Here is a 20,357-nt window from a genome sequence, read left to right as displayed (position 1 = left end):
GGAAAACCAATGAAAGTTAAAGTTAGCGGGAAATGCAAGCTGAGCTCTGTGTCTGGGATCCCGGAAGAGGTGACTGAGAAGTCTGTACCCAGGTGTCGTGACAGCAGCCATCGCTGTCCATCCGAGAGCCGCAGCCTGGGCCGCAGGGGCCTCCCACGTTACGTCCTATATAGTCAGCCGTGGGCTTGTGAAAATGCAGGCTCTGATTCACCAGGTCTGCGCTGGGGCCCAAGGGTCTGCATTCCTAACAAGCTCCCAGGCCATGCTGCTGCTGCGGGTCCAGGTCCCCCCACTTTGAGTGGCCAGGGTTGACCCTGAACCAATTAGAACACAGGAGACAGATTGTTGGGGGGGGGTAATAACCCCGGGTTGTTTATCCTCCATCGATTGGATTGGATTGGATTGTACGAAGTTGTGCCACCTTCTATGTGACCCCAACCAGTACCTATACATTACAGACCTAATATTTGTGAAGACGTGGCCTTGAAAAAAATTGTAAAGTTTTATTATCGCGAGCAGAACGTACTAGTGTCTGAGCGCTTACAGCAGAGCAGCTGGATGGGAACTTTGGTGTGAGAAGCAGCACTTGGCCGAGTAAGTGAAGCATCAGCAAGGGTTTCAGTTCTTTCAGGCCAACATAATAGGCAACTTGGGTTTCTTTCTTGAAACTTTATGGGTGGTTTTGTAAGAAATTCATAAAGCTGATGGTAATCTGCAGATCCTGAAAGGTCCAATTTGTTTTCCTTTTATTGATTGTTTATTGATTTTCATTTATTGATTGATTGCTTGACGGTAAATTTATTTAAACCCTCCCCAGTTCTTTCCAGAGAAGGACAAGCAGCAGCTTTATCTTGTTTGTACTGTTTCCTCCCAGCCTGTGAGCTTGCCATTTACTGCACGCAGCAGATTGGGAAGCTTTATCAGAACTTTTCTTCCTTAAAAAAACTTTTTTTTAAATAAATAAATTTATTAAAAAAATTTAAAGTTGAAAAAATAATAAAATAACAGACATTTATTTTTTTCACAGTTTCAGAAGCTAGAAGTCCAAAATCAGTTCCTTAAAAATTTTAAATTTTCTGATTGTTACACAGAAGTAAGTTCATGATAGGAAAAAATGGGACTTTTTGCTACAGAAAACTATAGAGAAAAAGAAGTCACCTATATGTCATCATCCAGAATCAATTGCTACTGAAATCTTGGTGCATTTCTTACTAGTGTTTTTTCCATGCATTGTTGATACAGAATTTTGCAGACTAGTTTATTAAATTCTATATATTTCACTTTATAAGTTAAGCCTTTCCTCATGACTGAAATTCTTTATATATTTCATTTTTACTAATACTTGATAATATAAGATTATATGATAAAAAATGTTCTCCAACTTTTTTAAATTTCAGAAGGAGAACATTTTTGAAAGTCGGAAAAAATAGTGTTGTTTTCATGTCTTCTGAGAATGTAATGTCTTGATTTAAGCCCAAAAGGAAAGGTTTCTTAGCTGGTTTGTGGCATTAATTATGTCTCTCTGTAGCTAGCATAATATGTAGTATTTCTCAATGGTTGGTTATTAATGAAATACTAGTACATTTTATTTAATTATGCATTTCTTTGTATAAGCATATATTCAACCTAAATGCAAGAATCCAGTTCTCAAGATGAATTTATTAACATAAATTATCTTAATATGTGTGGGCTTTAGAAGATTGTGATTGGATTTTGGAGAGTCTATCCCTAGGACTTGCTGGTGTTTGTGTTACTTGTCTAATGCTGCATCGTATCACCCCCAAATAGAGTGGCTTAAAAGAACAATTAGCATTTATATTCGCTTACAGTTTCCAAGGCTCAGGAATTCAGGGGCAGCTTGGCTGGGCAGTTTTGACCCAAGGTGTCTTGTGTTAGTTGCTGTCAGATGTCGGCTGGCGCTGTATGAGCTGAAGGCTTGACCGGGGCTGGAGGAGTGTCCCTGGTGTGTGGATAGGTGCTGGGGAGGCACACCTGTAAGCTCTTTCTCACTGGGGCGGGAGGTTTCTGCTCCATTTGGTTTTCTATATTTTGCTCTTCTAACTGTTCTCTCTCTTTTCAGGTCCCTGTTGAGCTTTGTATATCCATTGTAAACAATCTAAGGCTAACTACAAAAAGATTAAATGAATAAATGGTGAGAGGCACATGTTATTATCGACAGTTGCTGCCTTCAGGTCAACTGTTAGTTAATTAGCAGGTGTGGTTTGCTAACAGTGAATGCTGGTAAGAGGGCTATCTGAAAATCACAGTCATTATTGGGAAAATTAGACAAGCTTCTGAGAGATATATCCTTTGAATTAGGAGTGTATAAAAGAATTAGAATGAGAAGTGTTTGGATATATATATTTATTATATTTGCATATGTAATAAATATATATTATTGTATATATTTTATATATATACGTGTGTGTATATATATAAGTAACTGGACTTGAAAAGAGACTGTAGTTAAGCAGTTTCCTAAAATCACTAACAATCTAAGCTTATAAATCCAAACGAGGTTTGCAGCAATAATAAAATTCACATTTTATGCAAAATTTAGTCTATAGGGAAATTGTTTTGAATTATGACAACCTTGAGTTTATCCACTTCTAATTTAATGATAAGCCCCACTGCGAAAGAATTCTCCTGATATAGTTTCACATGTTTTATCTTTAGTAGTGTTTATTTCTTTATTTAAAACAATTTATTAGGCATCTCTTTCTTTAAAGCAGAAAGGCATGAAAAGAAATTAAAGATCACCTGTAACTTCACTGCCGATATCACTTTATTTGTATAACGAAAAAATATGTGTACCTCGAAAGGACATTGAAACAGATCGAAAATACATAATACAGCTTTGAAGTTTCCTCTCTTACAGTTTGTGGATTGAAGGTGGCCAGTTACATCTCTTATATCCTCTTTCAGAAAAGTAAAAGACCTTTTATCAACATTGACATTGCAGGAGCCTTGCACATTTTAGAAGTTCACACAAAAAAAGATCATGTCACACACAGTCGTCCCTTGGTATCTGAGGGGGACTGGTTCCAGGCCCCCTGCCCCCCTCATAGCAAAATCTCTGGATGCTCAAGTCCCTTATATAAAATCATGTAGTATTTGCATATAACCTACACAATCCTCCTATATATTTAAAAAATTTTTTATTTATTTATTTTTGGCTGTGTTACGTCTTCGATGCTGCACAGGGGCTTTCTCTAGTTGTGGTGAGCGGGGGCTACTCTTCATTGTGGTGCACGGGCTACTCATTGCGGTGGCTTCTCTTATTGCGGAGCATGGGCTCTAGGCGCGTGGGCTTCAGTAGTTGTGGCTTGAGGGCTTAGTTGCTACGCAGCATGTGGCATCTTCCCAAACCGGGAGTCAAACCTGTGTCGTCTGCATTGGTAGGCGGATTCTTAACCACTGCGCCACCAGGGAAATCCCTATGTACTTTAAATCACCTCTAGATTACATATAATATCTAATTCAATGGCTCTAGATTACATATAATGTCTAATTCAATGGAAATGCTATGTAAATAGTTGTCAGACATAGCAATTCAAGTTTTGCTTTCTGAACTTTCTGGGATATTTTTTTCCCCAAATATTTTCCATCTGCAGTTGGTTGAATCCAGAGATGTGGAACCCGTAGATACAAAGGGCTGAATGTACAGTGTTCTGATCTGTGGTTATTATTAGCTTTTTTACTTAATGCTTCCCTGTGAAGATCTTTCCATATCAGCACATGCATTTTAGCCTCATTCCTATTGGGGGTGACATAGCACCCCATAGAGTGTGTGTTTCATTAGCCAATCAACTCCATGTATATTTGGGTTATTTTCAGGCTTTTACAGGTGCAGATCCCTTGGTGTACTTTTGATGCCTCTAAAGTGAATCCTCGCAGTGGGAATTCTTGGGACTGCTTTCATTTTCTTTGCATGTGGCTGTTGTTTTCACGTCTATATTATTCAGCCCTGAATCTGACAGCACCAGCTTAGAGTGAAACTTACCACACTAAAGTCAACTGTCTTCTTTGAGGTTTTCTTGGAACCTCAAGTCATTTCCTTACTCGAAGATAAAAAGCCTGGAGTTCATGTCACCGTGTGGCAGTGCCTCGATTCAGGGTCAGTTGAGTATTTGCTGGAGGTGGGAGGTTCTGTCACATTTCAGGGGCATTTCACTCATTCAGTAAATGCTTATTGAGTGTCTTGCAGATGTTGGGCACTGGGGAAAAGTTAAAAATATGTGGTCCTTCTCCACTTGGAGCTCACCTTCCAGTGAGGAGTGGAGTGTGCAGGGCAGCCCAATGAGAGCATCAGAAAATGGGTAGAAAGCGCTTGAACCAAGATGTGCAGGAGAATCAGATGTGTGACAGGCGGGCTGGATGATCGGGGCTGGAGAGTGGGAGGAAGGGCACCCCAAGCAGAAGCACCTGCACGACGTGCAAAGGCTCAGAGGCAAGGAAACCGAGGTAGGGGTAGTGACAAGCGGTGGGCCCTGGGGAGAACTCAACCATGGGGACTTAGTTCAGAAGTCCTGGGTGGCACCACGCTCAGGCACTAAACTGTATCCATGAAACAGCAGTTCCCCAGTTGGTAGACTGGGCTCTTGTAAGATGTTTTTGGAATATGAGGCATGACATTGTTGCCAAATTTTTATTTTTCATGCTGAGAAAGAAATTAAAAAGATAACCCTAAACTTCCCATCCCCATCAGTTTATAAATGAAAGTACATTTTATGCCCAATCATGCAGCAAAAACATAATCTTAAAGGACAGTTCTTTCCAAGGGAAAAATAAAGAGTAGCTATTGACACATGTATAAATATACACTACCATACATGTTATATAATAAGCTATGTTTGGATAGGGTATGTTAACTGTGATAACATACAGCCCCAAATCTCTTGGGTTTAAAACAACAAAGTCCTGCTTCTTGTTTACTCATGCTTTTGCGGGTTGACTGGAGGTGATGGTAGGGCTCTGGGCTCCGTGCCCTCACACATAGAGAGAGACATTCCGGCTCTGAGCCTCAGAAGAGTCAAGGCAGGAAAAAAAGGGAATGTGGCAAGTCCTGCACTATCCCTTAAAACTTCCGGCGGGAAGTGACACATGCCATTTTGCTTGCATTTCACTAGCCAATCCGAGAGTCTGGTCAGACGTCAAAAAGAATTGGTAAGTGCAATTCTACCACGTGGAGGGAGAAGTAGATAATGTGGGAGCGCTTAGCGACCACCATAACCGATTGTCCTTGTTTTTTTGTTGAGTGTCTTGTTTTTGTTGTGTGCCTTCACCAGCTCCTTGCTGGTGCATCCCAGAGTACGCATCCTCTACATGCCAACGACAGGATAAGCGAAAGAGAACACAGAATGTCCATGAGGACGTTTTGGAAGAATCCTAAGGGTTACTGAGGACAGCAAAACACACTAGGTGGTGAGCTTCCAGCTGCTTGTTTTCCTGCTGGACTTTGAGTTCATTTATTATTTATAGCTTGACATTATTGAGGCAACAACTCTCCACAGCAGTTTCTTTTGTCCCTTTCTAGGTGACAAAAGCCTATTCCTGGCAACTTAAGCACATCTTAGGGCATCTTCTTGGGACCTATTGTCTCATTAAAATTTTTAGTGTTGATTATATGTTAACATCATCATATTTTGGCCATGTTGGGTTAAATAAAATGTTACATTATTAAAATGAATTTCACCCATTTCTTTTGGCTTTCCTTAATATGGCTAGCAGAAAATTCAAAATTAAATACGTAGGTGGCTTACATCTCTGGTTCCCCTTATATTTCTGTTGGGTAGTGCTGACTGCCAGTATATAAAGAACTCAGCCTGATCAGTAAGGAAAAGAAGCCAATAGGAAATGGGCAGAGCACATAAATCATTCACTGAAGAGGAAGTGGGGATGGCCAAGACACATATTGACTGCCAGTCAGGGATGCAAGTTAAAAACACTATAGCAATGTACACCCCTACAACTGCTGAAGGTTGAAGATGGGTGTTTACTCGCAGCCTCGGGTATTGATGAGAATGAAGAGAACTGTAATTTTCATAGGCCGAAGGGGGCATTTTTAAGTAGTTGCAGCCACTTTGGAGAGCATCGTGGCATGTGTTCTACCCCCAGGTAGTCCACTTATCACCGGAGTTCTCACCAGGGAGGCGATTTTGCTCCCCAGGGGACATTTGGCAATGTCTGGAGACATTTTTGGTTGTCATAAATGGGGACGAGGGGTGCTACTGGCATTTAGTGAGTAGAGGTCAGGGGTGCAGCTAAACGCAATACAGGGGACCGCCCCTACAAGAAAGAGCTACCAGAGGCCCCCAAAGGAAAATAGTTCTGTGGTCCAGAAACCCTGACCTAGGCGTGGATTCCAAGGACGCCCTAGCCGAGGTGCTCCAGGAGATAGAGATCGAAGTTTTCATTCCAGGGCTCCGTATGTACAGTTGGGGGAATTTGGACGCAACTTAGATGTCTGTAAGTGTAAGGGATAAATGACTAGCGAGGGACCCACACGCGGAGGTCCTACTCTAGTCACCATGTGGGATGGTCTCACGTCCAGCCCTGAATAAATCGAGTTGCAGGCTCACATGCACATGGAAATGCTAATTTCCACAGATACTTAAAATACAAAATAGTACTTTATGTTTAATGTATTGCCTATGGGCACAGGCGTGCACAGTAAAAATTCAAAAGCAAAACCAAGAAGGACACCCATCAGCGCCTAATAGTGGTTGCCTCCGGGGAGGAAGGGTACACAAGGGAATTCCTTCTGGAATGTTGATTTCTGACAGACGTTTGAAGCAACTGTGACAAAATATTAGCTTTTGTTAGTGTCGCCGATGAGACATGGGTGTTTGTTGTGTTACTTTCTGTTTTCGTTTTCTCAGTATTGGAATTTTTTTCACAGCAAACACGCATGCGCACTTACCGAACCGCGCCGCGTGGTCCGTGGTCTCCAGTGCTAGCAGGTGATCCGGGCTGTGCCTGGTTCTGTCTGTTTGATTCCCCAGCGTCCAGCTGGGCCCCGCACAACTCAGCCCTTGTTAAGTGTTTGTTACATAGGCCGCACATGGGATGCTCCGTGGGCTTCCTTACTGGGGGCTGAGAGGTGCTGAGGCCACACCCTGCAGGGGGATGACCCCTCGGGACCTACTTGCTGGCCAGGTGGTCACCCCCATGCCCCACCCCTCTGCACCAGACCTGGACATGCCTTTTACCTTCCGAGCATGTAACAGCACATCACAGAGAGTAATCCAGCTCAGGATACTAAAAATCACACGTACGATGTCTTGTGTGTGTTTAAAGGGAAATAGACGTCACATCTTGTACATTGCATGCAAATCTGAATGCCTAGGGCGACGCTGCAGAGGGGAAGTGTGCTGTCTGCGATTTGCGGTTAGGTGCATTCAACAACACTGACTCCGTCGGGAAGGGTTTCACAACAGCATTTCATGGTTGGATGAGAATTTAAGACCAGCAGCGGCCCGCCCCCCCCCCCCCCCCCCCCCCCCCCGCACAAGCCATGTGTGCTAGGATTGCCCACCGGACAGGGGGCGCCCTCCCTCACCATCATTCCAGAGGAGGCCCATGGAAAGGATGCCTGCCTCTGGAACCAGGCTTGTATGCTCCTTAATGCCACCATTTTTTCTGTAATGTGTTGAAATAATGAACTGATGTCATGGGTGAGCAGAATTATTAAGGCTTGTATAAGATAGCCCTTCCCTTTAGAATCTCATTGGAGGAATAGCTTAATTAGATGGTTAGAAGGTGTTTTCAAAAGACTCTCAGAATGGAAAATCCAGGTCAGTCTTCTGCTTGCGCTGCGTGTGTGTCCACATCACTGAGCCAGGCTGAACCAGAAAGCCAGTCCCTCATGGGGACCTTATCCCTCTTACGCCATTGTATTTGCTGTGACCAAATGGCATAATCCTGGGTTCTCTCCTTCATCCCCCAGTGGAATATTCTTTTCTTAGGCCCCGATATTAATTTGCATCGTCTTTAAAGTTAACAGAGCAAATCTTTTCTGCAGTTATAGTGCTAGAAGGCCAGCTGTGTTATAATATTTGTCTGACAGATTTTCAGGTTCACGAACAGTCCTTCTCCCGAGATTATGGGCTTTGCTGACTACCTCCCCTGACCTCATCAGCTATCCCAATTGCAACCATGGCTCAAGGGACCCAGAAACAATTCTCAAACAGGGTAAAACATCCTGTCATACACATCTGTGAATGCGTTGTTTTTTTGTTTGTTTTTGTTTTTGTTTGTTTTTGTTTTTGTTTGGCTGCGCCAGGCAGCTTGCGGGACCAGAGCCCCAGCAATGAAAGCGCCAAGTCCTAACCACGGGGCTGCCAGGAAATTCCCTGCAAATGTTTTGTGAGGTACACAGCATCAAAGCCACATTTATGAAGTTATAGTTTTGATGAGAATTATTTAAAGTCCGCAAATTCAGGCAATGTTACTGTGATAATTGCTGGGCTCTTTTGCCTTCCACCAAATGTGCAGGAGTGATGCCTGGAAGTGTAGGTGCCAGGCTGGGGTGGGCAGTGCCTGCTGCCCAGAGGGTCCTGGCCATGCCCTTGCCATCGAATTCGAGGGTGCAAAGTTCAAATCCAGTACCATCTAGGAAGAAACTGTTTACCAAAGTCCTAGTCCTAACATTCATATATTCAACAAGTACGTATCAGCTCGGCTGTGTTCTCAGAGCTGGGGACCTGGCTGTGAATAACATAGATCAAACTTCCATCCTGGAATTTACTTTCTTGTCATGGTCCTTAATCATAAATGAGATTATTGAAACAATGCCTAACACATTTTACCCAGCAAATTATGCCCATGATTACAGGCACGTGTGGTCACCTTTTAGAGACATAGTATATCTTTAGAGGACCAGAATTCTTAGGTTTTTTCATTAAGTGACATAAACTTCCCCTGCTGCTTGTTGGTGGTATTATTATGGAGAAATGCATTTTTTAGAAATAAATTTTCAAGTAGCTGAGGTTTAGTCTCTTGATTCTGAACTTTAAAAAAACTATACTATGAATGGTGGAATTTTTCCTTACAATTTAAAATGGGCAGTGTTCTGTTTTTTCCGTATGATCAGGGGAATTACTCTATTACTGTGCCAGATGGCTGTGGGGTTTCTAGGAGGGTGAGTCAAAAATTATCCACACTCTGGCTGTAGAATTTATTTTAATTAACTTTTAGAAAAGACAAATACAGCATTTTCCAACATTATCTCCTTGCTTTTCAATACACTTTGTCCATCTGTGAACAAGCTTTCGTAGTCCCTCATTAAGAAATGTTTAAGGCTGAGCTCTGATCCACGAATGCAACGCTGTCTTCACTTCCTCATCAGATGTGAATTTTCATCCTCGTAGGGCTGCTTTCAGGGGACCAAACAGGTGAAAGCCTGATGGAGCAAGATCAGGACTCTAGGGAGGATGCTTTAACACCTCAAAATGAAGTTTAAGCAGAGTGTTGACAGTGTGGGCAGAAGTGTGCAGACATGCATCGTCATGCAAGATCACAACGCCCTTGGATAGCAGCTTTCTGCGTTTAACCCCAAGTTTAGGCTTCAGCTCTTCAATAAGCATCTCTCTCCATTCATACACACTTCTTCGCGACAAAACACTTTCTCCATGCTGCTCACAAAGTCTTCAATAAATAATGGCAGCAGGTACACCCTCAGACCACAAGAAACGAATCCCTGCACGCTGCCCTTCTTTCATGCAGATCACAAGTGGGGCATCCATGTTTGCTCGCACCGCAGTTACCAATGAACTGATGTAACAGGTTCTCACCTGCACAGCAGTGACTGGGGAGACAGTAGCCTTGAATGCAAAGTGCTGATAAGACAGTGTGGCCAACGGAAGTTTTACTATAACTGGAGTGCGGATAATTTTTGACTCACTCTGTATGAGCATCTTGGTGCCTCAGTCTCTCCCTTGGCTGTTTGTCGGCTCCCATTTCTTCTACCCACTCCCCCCTTCACCCCCTTCACAGATGGTTCTTTTTTTTAGTTGTTTACAGCTGTTGTTATAAAACCGTATTTCCTTATGAGACTGTTGTTAATGTAAACACTTTGCTTTCTTGTTTTTTATTGTGAATTAAAATCGTGTAAGTTCCTCACGAATGTGACTTTGTTTTAAAGAATTTTAATTGTACTGAAACAGAGAGAAAGGTGAAATTAGATCTCTGAAGTGTTTCTCCCCCCTCCCCCCCCACTCTGTATTTATCAGGGGTCTCCAGAGAGCTAGAACCAGGAGTGAGTGTGTGTGTGGTGTGTGTGTATCTATAGATACATAGAGATTTAGATAGATATATACACATACTGATTTAGAGAGATACAGCTGTATAGTCGCTGAGACTTCTCCATAGCTATCCATTTATACCTGTATCTCTGTATGGGGGGCAGGGGGGAGTAGAGAGATTTACTTTAAGGAATTGGTTCACACAATTGCGGAAGCTTGGGCGAATTCAAAATCTTCAAGGTGGCCGGCAGGCTGGAGACCCAGGGGAGAGCTGTAGTTCAAGTCCAAAGGCAGTCTGCCAGGAGAGTTCCTTCTTGCTTGGGGGAGATCAGTATTTTTCAGTTCAGGCCTTCAGTTGAGTGGGGGAGGCCCACCCACGTCGTGGGGGGTGATCTGCTTTATTCAGCACCAATTGATTTGAATGTGAATCTCATCCAAAACATACCTTCACAGAAACATCTAGAATGACAGATAGCTGAGTGCACATAAAATTAACCATCACACATCTCTGTTCCCTTTTATTCTACAGAGGATGCCACTCTTCATATTTTGGTATAATCCTTCTAGATGTTTTCTATGCGTGTGTGTGTGTGTGTGTGTGTGTGTGTGTTGAGAGGTTTAACACACTTAGAGGATAATCCTCCCCCCCACCCTTTTAATCTGTTAATATAATAAATGATGTTGTTAGAATCCTGCTGTTATATCATCCTTTCATCCTGCATGGAATGGATGTTGTTTATGTTGTTTTTTGACGTACAAACAGTTTTTAAGCAGAAACATCTTATTTTTTTGTTTTTGTTGCTCTGACTTTTCCACTGTATGTAGGCTTTGAAAATTAGGAGTATATTTTGAGGGCCTAGAGTTTCTGGCTAATCTCCAAATGGGGGCTTCCACTTTTAGGTAGCTTACCTTTTTTACCCCTTAATAATAATATTTTTATTCTCTTGAATGCTTTGCTTATAATTTAAAAAATAAGCTGTCTGTGGCTTCAGGGAACCACATGCCACTGGGCTTCTGCCAATTCGTCGGGTGGACAGTACTTTCCTTTGCAACAGGTCTTCTGTTGAATGGTCTTGGGAGGCCATGGTCAGGGGTTGCCAAAGATTGTGTCTCTCTTCCCCACTTCCTGTCGAAAGCACCAAGATGCTGCAGCCGAAACAGAGTTTAAGCTACAGCTCAACGCTAGTTTTAAAAATGTAACTGTCAGACATTTGGATCAGATTCCCAGGAAACAGGTGAGAAAGGTAATGATTTTTAATAGTAATGGAAGTCTCTGTGGAGCCTAGAGCTATTTACTTCTGTGTTCAATACCATTTTATCCTGAGCCCTTAAAATGTATTATCTGTTTTTTTTTTTTCCCCTGATAATCTTCATTTCTGACCTAAGGTGATGCTAAGATTTCTGAGGCCACCATCAGAAGGGGCCTACTGCAGATTTGGGGAAGGCTTACCTTAGGGGCTGGAAGGGGCTGTGTTTCTCCCCTTTAGGTTGGGGTAGGAAGGAGTGGAGGTGAGGCTGATTCCAAAAGAACCAGGAACTTCAGGAGCCCTGGAGAGTCCCTTTATTACTTGCCAAAGGGAAGTCTTCCTTTTAACCTAGAATCCTTTCTTCTTTTTTATGGCCGCACTGTGTGGCTTGCGGGATCTTAGTTCCCCAACCAGGGATTGAACCTGGGCCCCCTGCAGTGGAAGCGTGAAGTCCTAACCACTGGACCACCAGGGAAGTCCCCAGAGTCCATAACTAACAGTTGGATGGCAGGATCGGTGAAAGCAGATGTCCTTTGAGATGTTTCTGAAGGGCGGCTTTACAATATGTGTTAAAAAAACTTTCAAAATAACTCCTTTCATCCAGAAATACTACTTCTAAGAATGTCCCCTGAGAACATAAGAAGTGATATGCATATGGCCTCAGCTCTAGGACTTCTCAGTGCACGTTTGACTCATAACACAGAAAAACGGGAAACAATCTCAGAGTCCAAGAGTAGGGAGTCATTAAGTAACTAAGATTCTGCCATATGTGTAATACCCCAGGCGTCAGGTGTTAGAAATGTTGACACAGAAGTACTTTTATTGGTAGACGTTGCTGTATATTCCTGACAAACATATAGCAAATAATCCTGTGGTTTCGTTTAAAATTTTTTTAAAACGCACATGCACGTGTGTGTGTGTGTGTGTGTGTGTGTGTGTGAGAGAGAGAGAGAGAGAGAGAGAGAGAGAGAGAGAGAGAGAGAGAGATTGTGTGTCTGGTTTTTTTTTTTCTTTCTAATCTATGTTTTTGGATTTTTTTCTGTCGTAAATGTGAGCTTCTTGTGGAATTATATAAAAAGGAAGTGGCTACACTTTGTACAACATGCCTCATTTATGAGTCAGGAGATTGTAGAATGTTCTAGAAATACCGTCTTTTGAAGAAGTTCAAAATGAGAGGCATTTATAAGGTGGAATCCCGAGTTTTCTGGACTGTTTATGCAGCAGTGAGCTGACAAGGTAGCTGGGAGGATGCAGGTGTTGGTAGCAGTAACCTCTGGTTTCAGAGACTCCATAAGCTTCTGTGTAGAGCCTGCTTAGGCTGACACCGTGCTCGTTTCTCCTTAAAATTAAATTATTGTGAAACATTTCGTTCTGTAGATACAATGACCTGTTTCAAAGGATGCGCAAGCAGGAGTACATGAAATAGCCTTTACTGTCGTCACAGAATTATACAGTTCATTTTGTTGCAGTATGAATGTCGGTGTTAAAAAATCAATGGTATTCTCTAAACCTTTAAAAATGGTAATCTTTGACATTTAATATATTGGGAGGGCAACTAGGAGCCTTCCTGAAATAAGCAGGCTCCCATGCCCTCTCCTCATTCCACGAAAAGTTACATTCTCATTAAAAATCTGGTAAAAATAAACCTGGGCCGCTGTGGGATTGCGCTAAACGTAAGCTTTGCATCCCCGAGTGCTGGTGGGTGTGGCTGGCAGGGCTCATAATCACGTGATCATTATCCCTGGATCTTGACTTCTTACTCTGGGTTGAATTTTAGGATCTCACTGAATCCTTTGTTACAAGGTGTCTTAATCAATTTGGGATGCTATAACAAAATACCATAAAATGAGAGCTTAACAACAGAAATTTATTTCTCACGGCTCTAGAGGCTAGAAATCTGTGGTCAGGGTGCCAGCATGTCAGGTTCCTGTCCTGCTTCCTGGTGCATAGTGGCCACCATCGTTGCCTGTCTAGCATCTGCAGGAGTCCCCCATGGTGTCTTTTCTTCTGATGTCAAGCGTGTGGGTTTTCTCTGATACCACATCCGTGTTGCTTTTCCACACCAGTTCTCCGTTTCTCTGACACCAGCAGGGTGTCCAACAATTGGATTCTGTTCTGACACTATAGAGTGTCAGCAGGGACCCCAGGGGTTAAGGGCTCGGTCTCACAAGGCTGCCACCACCTCAGATGCCAGTCGCGGGACCCAGGAGCCACCTTCTGACTGACCGGTTATAAATTTGGGGGCTCCCACAGCCGCTCCTTGGGTTCAGTAATTTGCTAGAACGACTCACAGAACTTGGGAAAGTGTTTTACATCCTACTGCTGCTTTATTATAAGGGCTCAGTATTTTGCTAGAATGACTCACAGAACTTGGGAAAGTGCTTTACATCCTCTTGCTGCTTTACTATAAAGGCTGCAACTCAGGAAGAGCAGGATAAAAGAGAAGCACAGGACCAGGTCTGGGGGATGGGTGCAGGGCTTCCACACCCTCTCCATGTGCCCCACCATCCCGGCACCTCAGTGTGTTCACCAACCCAGCTCTCTGAACCCCGTTGATTAGGATTTTATGGGGGTTTCACTTAAGTAGGCATGATTTGCTCTGCTGTTAAGTCACTGGCCATTAGTCATTGGACTCAGTTTTCCACCCTCTCCTCCCCACCCCAGAGGTAGGAGTCTGGGTGACGGGCAGGGGAGCTACAAGATCTAACCTTCTAATAAGCTTTCCTCGAGACCAGCCCCCATCCTGAAGCCGCCTAGCACCCGCCCCACCACAAGTCGTCTCATTAGCATACAAAAAACTGAATTCCAAGGGTTTTAGGAGCTGCGTGCCAGGAAGAGGGGTCCTGTGCGCCCGCCCCCGTCTCCCTGCTTTCCCTCTTAGAGTCTGTTTTCCACCCAGCAGCCAGAACTGATGCAGGTAATTGACAGCAGACTGCCCAACACGCTCCCCTCTCGCTCAGCGCAAACCCCAGGCCTACCCTGGCCACCGAGGCCACCTGTGGTCACCCACCTCCAGGCTGGTCCCTGGGAGGCCAGGCGTGGCCCTCTGCCTGCACCTTCTCCCCCCAGGCCGCCTTGGCATTTTTCCCCACCTTTTCCGTCTGTGCCCAAGGCCCCAACTCAGTGAGCCCACCCCAGCACCTATTTGAGGCTGAGCCACGTGGCCCCTGTGCTCACCCTTTATAACACATTTACATCTTAGGTCCGTAGCGGATGACTTTTCCTCCCGTCAGGATGGAATGCAAACGACTTAGGGGCAGAGTCTTTGTTACCCCGAAGTTTCCAGGCACAGCGCTCAGCACACACTTGAGAATGGACAGTGGCCGGCTTGTTCTAACCTCTGCTGAGGACCGGGACTGGGTTCTCACCCCTGCTCATCCCGCCCCCACCCAGGGCAAGGGATGCACACGGGGTGATGCTCCCTCTGCCCCTCTGACCTGCTTCCCTCTTCACTTCTAGACTGGCCTTATTGTCGCCTGCTACCACGGCTTTGTGGATACTGTGGTGGTCTTAGCAGAGTGCCCCCATGTTGATGTCAACTGGCAGGACAGCGAGGGGAACACGGCGCTAATCACGGCTGCACAGGCAGGTAAGACCCAGCTTACCTCCCCTCCCAGAGCTAACCTCCCCTCCCAGGTAAGACCCAGCTTACCTCCCCTCCCAGAGCTAACCTCCCCTCCCAGGTAAGACCCAGCTTACCTCCCCTCCCCAGGCAGTTGGGGGGCCTGCACTTCCCCTCAGCTCCTGGGATTGATGTTGGAAGGATGTAATTGATCAGAGGTCATGCTTTACTACTAAGAGGGACAAGAAAAAGGCTGGGGGGGGGGGGTGACATTCTCTTTGTGTATTTGGAACACTGTGTTGCTGAGTCCAAGCTTGTACTGCTCTCTGCATGACCGGCCAATCAACCCAGAGACAAGGGGTTGGGGCAAGGAATAGTGACTTTATTCAGAAAGACAGCAAACCAAGAAGATGGTGGACTTGTGTCCCAAAGAACCATCTTCCCTGAGTTAGAATTCAGGCTTCTTTTTTAACTAAAAGGGGAGGGGGTGTGGCTGGTTGTTGCAGACTTCTTGGTGCTGGAATCCTTTGTTCTTACAGCTGTCTGAGCAGGTCTGGTCACCATGTTCCTATAAACCTCCAACAAGACAATTGTCATTTTCTATTCTGCAACTTTTTATCTCTATGTGAATGGAAAAGTGTTACATCTTTAAAGGTCAGAGCCTTGAGAATGGGCTATCTTGTATATTTCAGGCTATAGGCAATATTCTTTTTTTTAAATTTATTTTTATTATTTTATTTTATTTTATTTTATTTATTTTATTTATTTTGGCTGCATTGGGTCTTTGTTGCTGTGCGAGGGCTCTCTCTAGTTGCGGAGAGCGGGGGCTACTCTGCGTTGTGGTGCACGGGCTTCTCATTGTGGTGGCTTCTCTTGTTGTGGAACGTGGGCTCTAGGCGTGCAGGCTTTACCAGTAGTTGTGGCATGTGGGCACAGTAGTTGTGGCTTGCAGGCTCTAGAGCGCAGGCTCAGTAGTTGTGGCGCATGGGCTTAGTTGCTCCACAGGCACGTGGGATCTTCCCCGGGTCAGGGATCAAAGCCTGTCCCCTGCATTGGCAGGTGGATTCTTAACCATTGCGCCACCAGGGAAGCCCCTAGGCAACATGCTTTTACGAAAGGCGCAGAGCCAGCATGACTAAGCACAGGCGACAGAGCACAAGGGTAAGAGCGAAAGGAATAGATCTGGTAGGGAGTCAGGTCTGTTCTCTGTTACAGGTGCAGTTTACTCACTAGTGCAGGACCCGGTATAGGACAGAAATAGCTCTGAAACTGCCAGAAACCTTTGAACATTAAGCTGCACTAGAAACCCAGCCCCCAGAGCATCGCACCCCACCCAGCACTCGGAGACCCAGGAACTGAAAGATGCTGGTGAACTCATGAGTCAAAGAGACACTAGTGATAGTTAATGTATAAGAGTGGACATATATACGAAGTAACCCTGTGCTTTGCCTGGGGATGTGAAGGAAACTAGGGGCTTCTTGCTGAGAGTGTGTCAGTGTAACAAGTCGAGGCTGTTAGTAAGAGCGCCTCCTAAACGGTAAGTGTCCTTTCATCTGGGATGTTCATCTCCAGAGGTGGTCCTTATGCCAGCATTGTCAAGTGCACAGGGCACAGCTCTCCTCTTCCAGAATTGTACTCAGACATTTTCTGAGATAAACTTGAAAATATGCTTGTCCCTTCAGAACCACACTTCCTTTGTAACCGTGGTCTTAACCAGGTTTGTAATTGACCACTTTTGAAATTCTTGGCTTTCAAGATTATATCTATTGCATCACTCAGGTTCTCAGTTTTCAGCGGAGAAGCTGCTTCTGGCTGAGATAGGAAGAAATTCATTTGTTTATTAAAGGAATGTGGGCCAACATACAAAGTTGCTGGGAGTTACTGAGAACCAGACTCGGGGTCGGGATGCAGCAGAAAATGCCCCAAACAACACAACGTGTTGATTCTGGAAAAGGAATTTCTGCTGCTGCCACCCAAGGGACACCTCCCTGTCCTGTCTTACATCACAGGCTCCTGTGTCTAAGCCAGCATGAGTGACTGATTGCAGAGCCCAGGGGAAGCAGAGACTCAGCGTCTTGTGGTTTCATCCCTATAACGGGAAGTAGTCTGTGCACACCTGCTTTTCAGTTGAGACGCCTAAGATGGAAAACCCCCCAAACTTAGCCAGGTGTCAGGGCTGTGCTCACACACGTCCACCTCATCAGGTGTCAGGGCCTGAAGCTTTCCCTCCATGGAGGCACTCCAGAATTTGAAAGCCCGGATGCCCAATGTCCTGAACCGCAGAAGAGTAAAAGGATATTGTGAGAGGCGGTCAGTGACCGTGGCCTCATCACTCAGTATTCCCCACTGGCCAGGAACCCGGGCAGGTACCAGGGGTGTAGTGAAGTGCACTTCTGCTCTTGAGTAACTGTCAGGCTAAATAGCCATCTGATGGGACTCTGATGGAGGGGTGCGCTGGGAGCCTTGGGGTGAGAACACCCCGTCTAGCCTGGTGGTTTGGGACGGGGGTGGTGGAGAAGGGGGCTTGAGCTGGGCATTGCAGAAGTCAGAGGCAGGCTGTGCCAGTCCGTGCACCGCAAAACCCTGGGACCAAGAGGGAGCCCAGCGTGTCCTAGGGATGGCCAAGGGCCACGTGCATCTAGGACAGGGGAGAGGTGGCCCCATGAGGAGGCAGGGGACCAGGTCATCAAGGGTCTAGATACAATGCAAGAGAATGCATTTGAGTGGCAGGAGGCTGGGTGTGTGGTGACGGGGGCAGCATGGTCCTGGTGGGCACAGAGGCTGTTTCACAGAGCAGAGAAGGAGCATTCGCTGCGTGGCAGAAGGCTCAGGTCCCGGTGCTTGTGATGTGGGCCATGGGGGAAGGGGAGGGTCTGGGCTGGCTTTCAGCCTTCTGAACAGGAGATGATGCCAACACAGAGGGGTATCATGAAAGCATAGGTGGTTGGAGAAACATGGCCTGCACTTGGTCCCCAGGCCTTTGAAATGCCGAGCCACCTGGGTAAGAGGTCTCTGTGGCAGGAGGAAAGTGGGAGCACCAGACTCCAGGTCCTGCTGGAATACAGACGGGTCGCCACGTGTTCCTGGGCAGCAGGACCATGGCATAGACTAGAGCACGCGTCTCATCCTAGAGTATGAGAAAGCACAGGAAGAAAGGGTTACTTATTGATTTGTGAGAGCTCTTGGTGTGTGATGGGATATTAGTGGTAGTTTAATATCCACGAGGCACTTTCTGAATCCTTGCTTATTTGAAAATGTATTTTGTATTCATGCAGAAAATAACTTGTCTTTTGCCTTTTTTTTTTTTTTTTTTCTTTTTTTCATTTGGTGTTGCAGAAGGATAGTCTGAGCCCAGCCTGCCTTTTGTCTTTGTGGATACCCTGATATTTCTTAGGCCTGTAAAGATCTCCTACCTGCCATCCCTGACAGTGAAAAGAACCCAACCAACCAACCAACAACAACAACAAAAAATCCCAACCATCATTATCACATTATATTAGGCATATTTTTATTTTAGGGAACACTTCTCTGTTATCTCTTTGAACACTGCATCTGCCTTCTTTTTTCTTTCTGGGGTTCCCTCATGTCACAGCTTCCATGTCATTGTTTTTTTATTTTCTATCTTTTACTCTAAGATCTGTGGAAATGCTTCATGTTATTTCATTAGTTTGTTTTCATGCTATTCATTGGGTTAAATCTACTCTTTTCTTCATGAGCAGACTAATGTCTTAGTCCGTTTGGGCTGCTGTTACCAAAATACCATAAAGCAGGAGCTTAAACAACAGAAATTTATTTCTCACAGTTTTGGAGGCTGGAAGTCCACGGTCAAGGTGCCAGGCCATTTGATTCCTGGCGAGGCCTCTCTTCCTGGCTTGCATGTGGCATCTTCCTGCGGTGTCCTCACAGGCAGAGAGAGTGAGATCCAGGTGTCTGGTGTCTCCCCTTAGAAGGACACCCATCCTATTGGATCAGGCACCACCCTTATGACCTCATTTAACCTTAAGTTGCCCTCACAAAGGCTCCATCTCCAAGTACAGTCACACTGGGGATTGAGGCTTCATCGTAGGAATTTGGAGGAATACAAAGTTCCGTCCATAACACTTATCTTTTAAGCAGGGCCTGTGCTTCCCTGAACTGCTTTAAGTCAAAGATGACATAGGTCCATTCAAGGTTAGACAGAGGCCCAGCAAAGGGGAAGGAACGGGCTCCATGTGCTCTCCAGGCTCTGGGTCTGGGGCCTGGGGTACAGAGGGAGACATCCAGGCAGTGCTGGTCACAGCAGCTGCTCCCATCCCTGGGCAGGTGTGTGATGGGGCAGTGGTCTGTGCAGGACAAGGTTGAGCACCTGGGGTCATCTCTGCTACCAGCAGGAACTGGGAGTGGGAGCACCGTGGGCTTAGCTCATGTGCCTGGGGCACTGGAAATGGCATCAGTGGGTCTCCGTGTATCCCTGCAGCCCCTTTTCTCCCTGGGGCACTGTTGGAGTTCCCCCAGGTCTGCTTCAACACCTGTAATGCCCCATCCTTCCCTACAACAGGCTCCTGTCTCCACTGCCTCCGACAGAAGTTCCTTTCTGGAATTTTGCCCAGTGGATGGTGTCCTTCTGTGGTTTCTAGCACAGATAAGCCTTCTCCCTATTGCTCTGGTCATGGGTGGGAAGCTGGAACAGGGGACAAGGCTCCTGTGTTCATGCCCTCCCCTGACTCTGACTTTAGGAGAGCCAGTGGTCCCTGGTAGGGCCTCCCCTCCAGATGGAGTTAGACTGGAGGGCAGTTGGCAGGATTCGGATGGCTGGGGTGCGTTTAAGTATATGGGTACCGGGGGTGAGGGGGTGTGTGTGGGGGGGGTGGGGTTGGGGCTGTGACCCAGACTGAGTTGTGCCGGAGGAGGCTGGCAACGTGGTGGCTGTCCTTGGTGCTTTTTCCACTCAGCCTTGCTGATGTTCTTAAAAGTTGATTGTAATATACAATACACAGTGTTTGGAAAAAAATAAAACACATAAGCAATTAAACACATAAAGCAATTAAAGTTAAGGGTGAAAATCTCTTAGCTCCTCACTCTTAGTTCTTTGCGATTTTACTTTCTAGAGGTAACCATTGTTAATGATTGGATGCGTAGACGGGTTCTCTTCCATGTACTTTTATAAAAACAAAACATTATGATGTATTTTCTCTTTTTCCTGGCTTCCACGATCCTTGGCCTATTGAACAAATCTTTGATTTGTTCCAGCTCTGTATGTAGTCTTTGTTTCATAACCACCCTGTCCTCTGCATGGCTCCTGCTCCTTCCACAGGGGCTCTGAGC

At 45.3% G+C, this 20,357-nt stretch overlaps 1 protein-coding gene across 1 annotated transcript in view; it reads left to right on the top strand.

Annotated features, from left to right (window-relative positions):
- ANKRD33B (ankyrin repeat domain 33B) overlaps positions 1-20,357 on the top strand; it is an 81,234-nt gene that overhangs the window by 31,777 nt on the left and 29,100 nt on the right. Inside the window, exon 2 of the mRNA XM_057708529.1 lies at positions 14,951-15,080. Within this exon, the coding sequence (XP_057564512.1) occupies positions 14,951-15,080 (130 nt within the window). The remainder of the gene's footprint in view (positions 1-14,950; positions 15,081-20,357) is intronic.

Source organism: Hippopotamus amphibius, chromosome 15 (genome assembly GCF_030028045.1).
Source record: "Hippopotamus amphibius kiboko isolate mHipAmp2 chromosome 15, mHipAmp2.hap2, whole genome shotgun sequence".
In the NCBI taxonomy this organism is placed as follows: Eukaryota; Metazoa; Chordata; class Mammalia; order Artiodactyla; family Hippopotamidae; genus Hippopotamus; species Hippopotamus amphibius.
The sequence above is the reverse complement of the archived record's forward strand: the minus strand, read 5'-3'. Positions and strand labels throughout refer to the sequence as shown.